The 12,204-nt window shown below is 39.3% G+C and overlaps 2 protein-coding genes across 3 annotated transcripts; both read left to right on the top strand.

The window, feature by feature from the left end:
* The first annotated feature begins 36 nt into the window (after positions 1 to 36).
* On the top strand, positions 37 to 5,118 carry LOC131119627 (pannexin-1-like). Its single transcript, XM_058064758.2, has 6 exons — positions 37 to 339; positions 1,536 to 1,657; positions 2,739 to 2,944; positions 3,064 to 3,568; positions 3,629 to 3,780; positions 4,899 to 5,118. Exons 1-5 carry the CDS (start codon positions 159 to 161, stop codon positions 3,767 to 3,769), a joined length of 1,155 nt encoding a protein of 384 aa, XP_057920741.2. The 5' UTR covers positions 37 to 158; the 3' UTR covers positions 3,770 to 3,780; positions 4,899 to 5,118.
* An 845-nt stretch (positions 5,119 to 5,963) lies between these two features.
* LOC131119786 (nuclear distribution protein nudE homolog 1-like) lies at positions 5,964 to 11,780 on the top strand. Of its 2 annotated transcripts, XM_058064770.2 has the most exons (9): positions 5,964 to 6,113; positions 6,453 to 6,569; positions 6,739 to 6,892; positions 7,310 to 7,458; positions 7,542 to 7,678; positions 9,297 to 9,464; positions 9,543 to 9,628; positions 9,722 to 9,879; positions 11,081 to 11,780. In XM_058064770.2, exons 2-9 carry the CDS (start codon positions 6,484 to 6,486, stop codon positions 11,172 to 11,174), a joined length of 1,032 nt encoding a protein of 343 aa, XP_057920753.2. In that variant the 5' UTR covers positions 5,964 to 6,113; positions 6,453 to 6,483; the 3' UTR covers positions 11,175 to 11,780. The 2 variants fall into 2 exon arrangements, with proteins under 2 accessions (XP_057920753.2, XP_078649291.1); XM_078793165.1 differs by having other exon boundaries at positions 9,297 to 9,628.
* The last annotated feature ends 424 nt before the right edge of the window (positions 11,781 to 12,204 follow it).

Raw genomic sequence — 12,204 nt, 5'->3', positions numbered from 1 at the left:
CAGGTTCAACCACCATCCAACCAGTGAAGAGCTGTCTGGACAATAGCAGCTCATAGTTCCATGCATTGTTGCTCTACTTCTGCTCTCGTCACTTCATTTGTAGTAAATTTTAAAAACAAGTATTAATCAAATAATTATTGTTTTGGTGTCCTCACGTCATGGCAATTGCACACGTAGCAACAGAATATGTTTTTTCGGATTTTTTGTTGAAGGACCCCACGGAGGCTAAGTACAAAGGGATGCGCCTGGAGCTGGCCGTGGACAAAATAGTAACATTTCTAGCCGTGGGGCTACCTTTGTTTCTCATCTCGCTCGCTTTTGCTCAGGAAGTATCCGTAGGTGAGTTGGTGTGAATATGCAATCAGGCCATCCTCCAGACACAATCCACGCTTACATGTGAAAAATGCAAATTCTTTGATGTAATTGTTATGCTGGATTTCATTTTTTAATATATATATAGATAATATATCCATGAAATGTGTGCATGACTTTATAGAGGTTTATGAAAGGCTGACAGCATTGTAATGGCTCCACCCTTGTACTTTAAATCACGCCCCTGTCCTGCAGCTGTTGCTTGGAGATATGAAATAATCAAACATGCATTATTCTTCTAACTTAAAACAATAAATATTAGCTTTCATCCTGAGGAAATTTCAAAAAAGATGTTTTGCAAAGCGACATTTGAGATGACTTTAATATGTCTATCCATTAGTCCACTATATAACCTGGTCAGGGTCACAGGGGAGCTGGAGATGGTCACTCAATCATAGGGTTGACAGACTATACACTCACATTCCCCATTAATATTATGCACTGTGGGACTATAGTGTTGTTTGCCACTTTGATATTATTATTTGTATAGTGAATACACTGCATTTCTGGAGGAGTATGTGGCGGCCTTTAGAACCAAATAAAAAAGCTGCCAGGCTTTCAAAGTCATTTGTGCCTAAAAAGCCTCCTTTTGTCTGTCCTTGAGATATTTAATACTAATGAGCTAATTTGCGAATGAGTGACAAATAATGAGTTTTGATTGAAACTGTGAAAAGGGTATTGAACTTATATTATATCATATCTTACATATTATTATAGTTTAGAGCCAATACAGTAGGAGCATCACGAGATCTTGTGAGATGAAACCGTGATAATATTTCTCACAAGAACAGGGCGGCAGAAACGAAACCAAAAACAGAATTGAAACCGCAGTATTTACGCACGCTATAAACCCTGCAATCCGCCGTAACTCTGTGTTCCCAGTATAACTCACTTGTGACTCTTTTTTCCATGGGAGTTAGAGAACTGCCGCCATGTTTAATTCTAAATTTGATCAAAGTTACTTAAGAGTAACCCGATCAAAACATGACAGCTGGCATCTATTTCACTACATGTTGGCGGAGCATGCTAAACATTAAAGGAAGTGTAATCTAATCTCGTGCAATCTATTTTATATAACTACACTATGAGTGTATCGTGACACCTCTACTGTGTAGATAAAAAAAAAAACAAACAATTTAAACATCAATACTGTGCTCCTTCAGGTACACAAATCAGCTGTTTTGCCCCCACCAATTTCTCCTGGAGACAGGCAGCGTATGTGGACTCCTTTTGTTGGGCAGCAGTGCAGCAACAAGCTGACAGTTCACCGCTATGGCTTCACAAGGTACCTTTTAAAAAGCATTCACTGCCGGGGAAAAACAATACAGTATATAAAGCAGGGGTCTCAAACTCAATTTACCTGGGGGCCACTGGAGCTAGGGTCTGGGCAAGGCTGGGCCGCATCAGGTTTTCCAAAAAAAAAAAAAAACGCATTTATTAAAAACAGAAAAATATACAAACTTTTTCAGTGCTTTGGTTCCGATTTTCTACAATAAAAGCTCTGATAAAACATTCCACTGTTCTCAAATATCTTAATTTTTATTTTTCTGCACAAAATAAGATGAAAAATAAATAAACAAATCAAGAATTAAGAAAATCAATTAATCAGTAATAAATAAATATAATAATAATAAAGCGGCAAATAATAAAAACTTAAAAAACCACATATAGTTGGTGGGTAGACAAATTATTTTTTTCAGATTAAAATTATCAAAGCATTATTAGAGCCCTGTAGACATGACAAAACACGACTATAGTCACATTTATACTCTTTTTATTTACAACATATTGCGCAACTGCGGGGTCTTGAGACACATGCTAACTCGCAAACTAGAGAGCTAGCGACCTAAACGGTAGCCTTCAAGTTATTTCCTTTAAACTTAAATAGCCAAAAACTTACCACTTCCACACGGATAGGGAGGCTAACTATTACCAGTTATTTAACCTTTAACATGAACATTAATCAAACGTAATAATTTTTTCTGGGTACATGATACCATACAGCATCCATATAAAAACTTGCACGTACCGCACTAACATTAAACTTTCATATCAAGGCGGGGGCCTCAAACTAGTGTCATGCGGGCCACATTTGGCCCGCGGGCCGCGTGTTTGAGACCCTTGATATAAATTGTGTGTGAGGCGTATTGAAGAGAGAAGGGTGGCTGACTCATGTTTTTTTGCTATTCGATCGACTGTACAGTAACAGCGTGCCTAGTAAATGACACAGCAGTATCGTCATATGCAGATCATGAAGCCGCAAGAACGAATCAATGCAATGATTTTCTTAGTTCATCGTGTCCCCACTTTGTTTACAAAACACCATTTCAACACAAATCTATCCTCTTGTCTCTTTTTTCATTCAGTTCTTTCCATACATCCTGCTTTCACTGGCCATTCTTGTGTACATCCCCGCCCTTTTCTGGCGCTTCTCCGCAGCCCCACATCTATCCTCGGACCTCAGTTTCATTATGGAGGAGCTCGACCGCTTTTATAATCGTGCTATTAAATTGGCAAAGAATCTTGCGTCCTTGAATACTAAAGATAAAGATGGACCCAATGACACAGCGAGGTAAAAACACCCACTTTTCACGTTTAAATTAGGCTTTTAGTGGGGAGAAGGATGCTCATTTGCAATGTGTACAAGCAACTAACTCCATTGTTGTGGTGTTTTTTTGTTTTTCTGTGTAGCAGTGCTCTGGAGTTGACAGAGGGTTGCTTCAAATACCCCTTAGTTGAGCAGTATCTGAAGACCAAGCGCTTCTCACACCGCCTCGTAGTCATGTACCTGGCATGTAGGAGCTTGACTCTGCTCATCCTGCTTCTAGCCTGCCTGTACTTGGGATACTACATCCAACTGGCCTCCCTCACCGATGAGTTTCCTTGTGATCTGCGGACAGGGGTGCTAACGAACGATAGCGCTGTGCCCTCAGCTGTCCAGTGTAAGCTCGTGGCAGTGGGTGTCTTCAGGCTGCTCAGCTACATCAACCTGGGGGTGTATGTGCTTCTCGCTCCGTTGGTGGTATACGCTGCCGTCGGACCGGCACGCCAGAGTTCCGGCTTCCTTCGGCCTTATGAGATGCTGCCAGGCTTCGGTGCTTTGGGCGTTGTCACGCCCTTCTACAACGACCTTAGCATCTATCTGCTCTTTTTGCAGGAGAACCTGAGTGAACTCAAGTCCTTTAAGTGCCTGCAGGTGAGCAACAGTAAGCAAATACAGAGTTACATGCCTTTAATTATCACTTCCAATTAACAGGTGCTGGAGTTGTTGCAAGAAGCCGGCGATGACGACTTTGACGCCATGTGTCTGCTGCGAATGCTGGGTCAGGTGAAGACAGATGTCATAGATTGTAAGAAGGCATGCCCACGAAAGAAAACTAATGAGGTCACAGCATAATTAACACTGAGGTAAGGGTGTTATAGTCGCTCAATTGACATTCATTTCATTTACAGCAATAAGGGTGTGATGTCATTTCTGCTCCCTAATGTACAAGCTTCATCAGGCATGTCTTAAAGGGGAATTGCACCTTTTTGGGGAATTTTGCCCATCATTCACAATCCTTATGTGAAACATGAACACATATTTCTTTCCCTTTACTGTGCATTATAACACAAGAAGGGTTATAATGCCGAGGGTTCAATTCCACTTTCGGGCATCTCTGTGTGGAGTTTGCATGTTCTCCCCGTGCATGCGTGGGTTTTCTCCGGGTACTCCGGTTTCCTCCCACATTCCAAAAACATGGTAGGTTAATTGGCCACTCCAAATTGTCCATAGGTATGAATGTGAGTGTGAATGGTTGTTTGTCTATATGTGCCCTGTGATTGGCAGGCAACCAGTCCAGGGTGTACCCCGCCTCTTGCCCGAAGACAGCTGGGATAGGCTCCAGCACCCCCTGCGACCCTCGTGAGGAAAAAAAGCGGTAGAAAATGAATGAATGAATAATATATATAATATATAGTATATAATATAATAAATAAATATAATATAATACTCATTTATTATTTTTTTACTTATTTATTACTTAATTATTATAAATAATAATAAATATAAATATAATATAATACGTATTGACACTAATGCAGTTCCCCTTTAACCTTTTCCATGGACAGCCTGCTAAATAACCAAATAAATTTTACTTATATTTAGATATATAACTATTTTAAAATATCATAGTGTGAGTATTTTGGCCACACTATTATTATTACTAGTATTTTGGTTTTCTGCAGGAGTACTCCGGTTTCCTCCCAAAAACATGCTAGGTTAATTGGGGACTCAAAATTGACTGTAGGTATGAATGTGAGTGTGAATGGTTGTTTGTCTGTACATTATATGTACCAGCCTCTTGCCCGAAGTCAGCTGTGATAGGCTTCAGCATACCCCTGCAACCCTAGTGAGGACAAACGGCATACAAAATGGATGGATTAATAATTTTATATCTACAGAAGGCTTCATATCCCTCAACTTACCGTACTGTAATTTCTTTCCAGATTTACTGTAACTGTGAATTTGTCTCCCATCTTTCTAGATCTTCATTAACAAAGTCCTGCCAAGAACAAAGACAGCCTGATGTGGTGTGTTGACATACTGGAGTGTAATATTGGGTTACTATATCAATGCAATCTCTTAACATTTACTTATTTATCGTCAGTATGAAGCAGCCATGAATTACGTGTTCCCAAGGCCTAAAATGTGCAGTGATGTGCCTTATGTTTACCTGTATGTCAAACTGAAAGTACTGAAATCAAATGTTTGGAATGCTGGCACATCACAAAATTCACATTAGTTACCCAACCATAGGAGTTTCTTATGTTTTCCTATATGACAACACAGCCACAAAGTCAGTCAAAAGGAAATTTGGGATTTTTTAATTTATTTGTAATATATTTTTTCTCAGATGTAATGTAAAATACCTTCCTAACATTTCAATTTGAGAATGTAAGTATTGTAACTAGCTCTAACTTTAGCTCAGGGTTTATTTATTTTGTAGCATATTAAACCACTTGCCTAGTATGAGTGAGATTTGGCACATTTTATTATTTTAATTTTATTATTATAATTATTTTATTATTAAAAAGTAGTGGAGTTAATGGGTGTACTACTGTCAACGACAACGACATGCTATTGGTTATTTGACAGACTTCCCTAAGCATGTAAAAATGCAATTCACTGAATATGTATGTTGTAACAATTGCCTGATAATGGATTAATACAAATGACTAATATGAATAGATGCAATAAAACGCCAAATCAATCTGGTGTGGATGCCTAATTCAACAATGCTATTCACTTTTGTAACGGTCTGTCCATTGCAAAGATACCTCGCACAGTTTCAGCATTTATTTAACTTCATAAACCTACTTTTTTACTAGTTTACAATTGTATTATATGTATAGGCATGACTAATTTTTTAAACCAGACAAAGCAGAAGTTATTTACCAAGTGGCTTTGGAAAACAGGAAAGGAGCTCTACTTGGTTATATCAGAAGGGCCCGCCTATTATAGCTACGTAGTAGCTGATTGGTTAATATTGAGTCGTCGTCATCCATCGGGACCAATAGTATCTCAGAATTCAAGCTTTACTCGTAATTGATTGGCTACCAAAGAGTTTTGAGCTGTGGGCGAGCGAGCTAAGAACGTTTTTTTCTAAACCCTCATTGTCGAAGAAGAATAAGCCTAAACAAACTCTTAACAGGAATTTAAACATTCACCTAAAATGTTTTAACAACTTCCCTGTATACAGGTAAGTCTATTTTAACCATCGGTTCAAACTGGCTTGTGCTAGCCTGGAAGTCTAGCTTAATTGCTAAGCTGGCTAAAGTTTGCTAAGCCACAACAACGTTTACATGCAAAACTAGCGTTTGTTTTATCTTCAAATATACACATACCTTGCATTTAAGAAAATAGGATAATTACATTTTCGAAACATAGTCTAATTTGGGATATGGTATGGATATTCCTTTATATCAATTAGCATGTTAACATTTGCTAACAGACAGGGTTTTGTGGGTTGACTGCTATGTGTCAGAGAAAAAAAACCATCACATCACATAAGCATTGTTTGGGTTTTAGTTTTTTTTAGTTTGTTCCTATTACTGTAAACATCCCGAGAAATGGTCGAGCCAACAACACAGAAGTTTGCGTCTTTAGAGGAGGAGTTGGGCTTCTGGAAGGAGCAGGCAAACGGACACCAGCAGAGGTAATCTAATAAAACATTATTACAACATATATTACTGATGCATATTTCACATTACAAAAGTGCTGTCATTAGTTGTCTTCAAGTGTGATGGTGTCTTCACACTTACCATGAAGCATGAGAATTCAAATGAATAATTTTTGCATGTAAACTTTGTGCATTGTGTCATTAGGGCAGATGAGGCTCAGGAGGAGTTGCAAGAGTTTCAGCAGATGAGTCGAGACTATGAAGCGGAGTTGGAAGCGGAACTCAAGCAGTGCGAGGCTCGGAACAAGGAACTGCTGCAAGACAACAACCGACTCCAAGTGGAGCTGGAAAACATCAAGGTATGATTCATCTTAAATGAAAAGTGGACAGGCCTGTGTGTGTGCAGTCATTCCTGAATGTCCTCAGTCACGAAAATCCTGTAAGCGACACTCTCTCTAGCAAGTAATATTTGTTTGGAGTGCCTTTAGCTTTGATTAAACTTCCTTTTGTAGGTGGCATTCCGCAATTTCACAACTTTTATTTCCAGAGTTGCATCCATTTTCCGTCAAGATCTTTTATCATGACTCTACTTTCAGTTGATTGCAATCAACGTAACTGGCACGCCTTGTTAAAGCTTCTAATTCAGTCAGTTTTGTGCTAAAACCAGACAGGTAAACACTAAAAGACTTGGCTAGAACATGTCACTGCAAAGAATCTGTAATGGAAGCCGGAATGTCAACAAAAAATTATCTGAATGATTTGTGCACTGATTGCAGGATAAATTTGAGAGCCAACACTCTGATGCTTTTAAGCACATCTCAACCCTGGAGGAAAATCTAGCGGAAACTACAGCAGTCCGAGATCACCTGCAGAAATATATCAGAGAGCTGGAACAGTCCAATGATGACCTTGAGAGGACCAAAAGGTTTGCATATGCTGTGTGTGTGTGTTGTGTGTGTGTTTGTACGCAATAAAAAATAGCGTGTAATCATGCCTGTGACTCTCCAGGGCGACCATCATGTCCCTAGAGGACTTTGAGCAGAGGATGAACCAGGTCATTGAGAGGAATGCTTTTCTTGAAAGTGAGCTGGACGAGAAAGAGAACCTGCTCGAGTCTGTTCAGAGACTCAAAGATGAAGCCAGAGGTAAACACGTACACGACTTACTTTAGCAGGGTTGCTTGACCAGACAAAACGTACTTTTCTAGCTGATGCGGTAGATTCATTTCACTGGAACATTTAACATCAGTTTAAATAAATACAGTGGAACCTCTGAGGGAGGGCTGAGAGATATGGCATCAGCATGCACACGTTCCCTTTAAGGCAGGGGTCTCAAACTCAATTTACTTGGGGGCCACTGGAGCTCGGGTCTGGGCGAGACTGGGCTGCATCAGGTTTTCAAAAAAAAAACCAAAAAACGCATTTATTAAAAACAGAAAAATGAATAAACTTTGCTTTGGTTTCGATTTTCTACAAGAAAAGCTCTGATAAAACATTCCACTGTTCTCAAATATCTTACTTTTTATTTTATACACAAAATAAGATGAAACATAAATAAACAAATCAAGAATAAAGAAAATCAATCAATCAGTAATAAATAAATAAATATAATAATAATAATAAAACAGCAAATAATAAAAACTTAAGAAACCACATATAGTTGGTGGGTAGACAAATTATTTTTTCAGATTAAAATGAACAAAGCATTATTAGAGCCCTGTAGACATGACAAAACACGACTATAGTCACATTTATACTCTTTTTATTTACAACATATTGCGCAACTGCAGGGTCTTGAGACACATGCTAACTCGCAAACTAGAGAGCTAGCGACCTAAACGGTAGCCTTCAAGTTATTTCCTTTCAACTTAAATAGCCAAAAACTTACCACTTCCACACGGATAGGGAGGATAACTATTAACAGTTATTTAACCTTTAACATGAACATGAATCAAACGTAATAATTTTTTCTGGGTACATGATACCATACAGCATACATATCAAACTTGCGCGGGCCGCACTAACATTAAACTTTCATATCAAGGCAGGGGCCGCAAACGGGCCGCATGTTTGAGACCCCTGCTTTAAGGCATTAAGGCATTACTACACAACGAGATGCCTTTTCACTTCCTGGTTGCTGCAGAGCGTGTATTTCTATGGGAGCGTTACATGCCAAGCTCTTATCAAATGTACATTTTTTTCAACAACACCAAATATGATCTGTCCTATTGTGGAGTTGCATCATCACCTCTTTTTGTCTCTTGCGCAAAAAATGTATTTGGCGCGAGCATTTGGATTTAAATACGTTGCAAATACTCACCATGACATTACTGCATTAACATCAAAACCTGTTGACTTTGTAGTAGACGTAAATAATGGCATTATCAATCATGGCATATGTGATGATGTGGTGGAATAGGATTTTGTTTGCATAACAACATGGTGACCAAGCCTTGGTTCACAGGTAAATATGCTAGATAAACAGTACATTTATTCCCTCCCCAAGTACATACTTCAGTGCTTCTATGAACTTGTAGGAGCTGCTCCCCCTAGTGCCAGGTCCATGCACTACAGCTGTGAACCACCATAATAGAACCCTGTCACTAAAATATTGATGTTCTACATACTGACACAAATTTGTCGCTACCTGTTTACCCTCGCTTATAAAAACATTTCAACGGCAGTGCAGGGCTCTTGATCCAAACTCCGTAATGTTATCTTGTGTCTTTATCGTTATCATTTGAATATCATCTTTGGGATGCAGATCTTCGTCAAGAGCTGGCAGTCCGTCAGAAAGAAAGACGACCATCCAGCAGCCTGGGCAAAGATTCCGACCGACCAGACCTGCAGTGTCCCTCCAGCAGCATCCCCGTCGCCCCCTCCAAACCGCTTGGCTCGTTTGCCACGCCTCCTGCATCCAGCATCCGACGAGGTGAATGGATGTACTTGAAATACTCGGGTATTTATATACAACAACTACAGGAATTATTATCATATGTTTTTGTGTCAGGTGATGGACTAACAGGAACTCCGCTCACAACATCCGCTAGAATATCTGCGCTAAACATCGTCGGGGAGCTGCTGAGAAAAGTCGGGGTAAGAGTTGTCGACATGTTTGCGTCAATATCATGATTTTTTTTTTTTTTTTTTTTTTTTTGCAAGCTCTTTCTTGTTTTCATATCGTGGCAGAATCTGGAATCCAAGCTGGCCTCGTGTCGAGACTTTGTGTACGACACATCGGTTAGCAGGCCCGCACTGCCCGCCGCCCCTGGTAGTCCATGTGGGCTAGATGGAGGTGCTGAAGTCCAAGCCAGCAGCATAAGCCCTCCGCCTCCTCAGTACGACAGGTGAGGGAGATCATAGAAGCTATATGCCAGGGGTCTCAAACTCAATTTACCTGGGGGCCACTGGAGCTAGGGTCTGGGCGAGGCTGGGCCGCATCAGGTTTTCCAAAAAAAAACCCCAAAAAAAACGCATTTATTAAAAACAGAAAAATATACAAACTTTTTCAGTGCTTTGGTTCCGATTTTCTACAAGAAAAGCTCTGATAAAACATTCCACTGTTCTCAAATATCTTACTTTTTTTCTGCACAAAATAAGATGAAAAATAAATTAACAAATTAAGAATAAAGAAAATCAATCAATCAGTAATAAATAAATATAACAATAATAATAAAACAGTAAATAATAAAAACTTAAGAAACCACATATAGTTGGTGGGTAGACTAATTATTTTTTCAGATTAAAATGAACAAAGCATTATTAGAGCCCTGTAGACATGACAAAACACGACTATAGTCACATTTATACTCTTTTTATTTACAACATATTGCGCAACTGCAGGGTCTTGAGACACATGCTAACTCGCAAACTAGAGAGCTAGCGACCTAAACGGTAGCCTTCAAGTTATTTCCTTTCAACTTAAATAGCCAAAAACTTACCACTTCCACACAGATAGGGAGGATAACTATTAACAGTTATTTAACCTTTAACATGAACATTAATCAAACGTAATAATTTTTTCTGTGTACATGATACCATATAGCATCCATATCAAACTTGCGTGGGCCGCACTAACATTAAACTTTCATATCAAGGCGGGGGGCTCAAACTAGTGTCCTGCGGGCCACGTGTTTGAGACCCCTGCTATATGCACTGAAGGATACTGCACGACAATGTGTTTTTAATGTGAGTTGTGTTGAGAAAGCAGAGTTACAATGCCATCTACTGGATGCAGTTGTAATGACAAGGTTTGTATCTTATTTATGGCCATCCATATTTATTATCCATGGCGGGTCGCCACAAATAAACGACTTTATGAGAAATACTGCAGTATATGTACAGGTCAGGCAGCGAGGCTTAGTTGACCGTATTAATTGTGCCATTTTTTTAATGGGTAAACTGAAGTTACATTAAAGTACAGTACGCTAAATGTCTGAAAAATGTTGAACATGTATACACAATAATTCACATTGTCATTAAAAAAAAGTTTGTTCACTTCCTGTGTTTTTTGGTATCCCAATTTTTCTACTTGTGCCTGTCTTGCAGTTTAGTGAAGCGGTTAGAATTTGGACCAGCACCCCCACGAGGTATCTCCCAGGGGGCTCAGTCGCCACAGGGAGGAGTCAAGCTGCTGCTCTGAGGAACACTTCTTCTCCGGCCCCCCCTCACACCAAGCACCCACCCACATCATTACATCTTAACTTTTTGGAAGTTGTCTTCCAACTGAAAACCCCACTTTCTCTTTACTCCGGGCATCACATGACTTGTGGGATTTGATGCCTCCAGACTCAATAGTATAAAACCCCGTGATGGGATGCAGTGCGTAGTATTGCAAAACGTTTTATTTATATGATGTGGTTGATATTGAAAAACAGTTCTGCCGAGCCGAGGGGGGGGGGGTTGTTCTAAACCATTGCTGCCTTCATCCACATGATTATTTAGCTCTTTCACTGTTTAATTTGTGCAAAGAGGACTCCCTCTACTGAATGTAATAGTTATGATAACTAGGATCTTATACTGTGGAGCAATAATATAGCTGATCAATAATATAGTTTTTGGAGGGATTGTAGAATGGGAATTAGAGGAACATTTTCATTGAAGAGGTTTTTGGTTGTTTTTACAGCTAAGCTCAGCGCTGTGATGGCCTCAGTTGATGCTGCATTCGGCTGCTTGTGTGATGTACTACATCCCTCTTGGTTTGCAGTGTTTCTCCCATTAAAAACATTAAAAGGGCAAAACCACCATATTTCTTTGGTACTGATGTTTTATTTTTGTGCAAGTGGTTCAACAATTAGTAGAAAGAAAAAAATGTGCAACGTAAACATCTGTCGGTAATACAATTGAAGAGGAGTGGAGTGTGATGACAGGGACACACACACTTTAGTCAACAATTAGTTCCAAATTGTGCATGAATTAAGCCTAAATTATGGGTAAAAGTATGAAACAGTGACCATACAAAAATGTTATATCTTTCTATTAGTTTAGGATACAAAAAGCAGACATTTCCAACCTATTGAAAACTGCTCTAAAACATTAACAGCAGTCACAGGCAAGACAAGAGTAGCAGATAGTAGTTCCATGTTACTCAAGGTGACATACCATTGGCGCGCTCATCAATGTTGCGTTCAATGCGATAAAAATTGTGTAAATGACAGAGTCCGTTTGGTTGA

The sequence above is a fragment of the Doryrhamphus excisus genome, linkage group LG9 (assembly GCF_037039965.1).
Source record: "Doryrhamphus excisus strain RoL-2023G ecotype Guam linkage group LG9, RoL_Dexc_Guam_v1.1, whole genome shotgun sequence".
In the NCBI taxonomy this organism is placed as follows: Eukaryota; Metazoa; Chordata; class Actinopteri; order Syngnathiformes; family Syngnathidae; genus Doryrhamphus; species Doryrhamphus excisus.
This window is presented reverse-complemented; position numbering and strand designations above follow the sequence as displayed.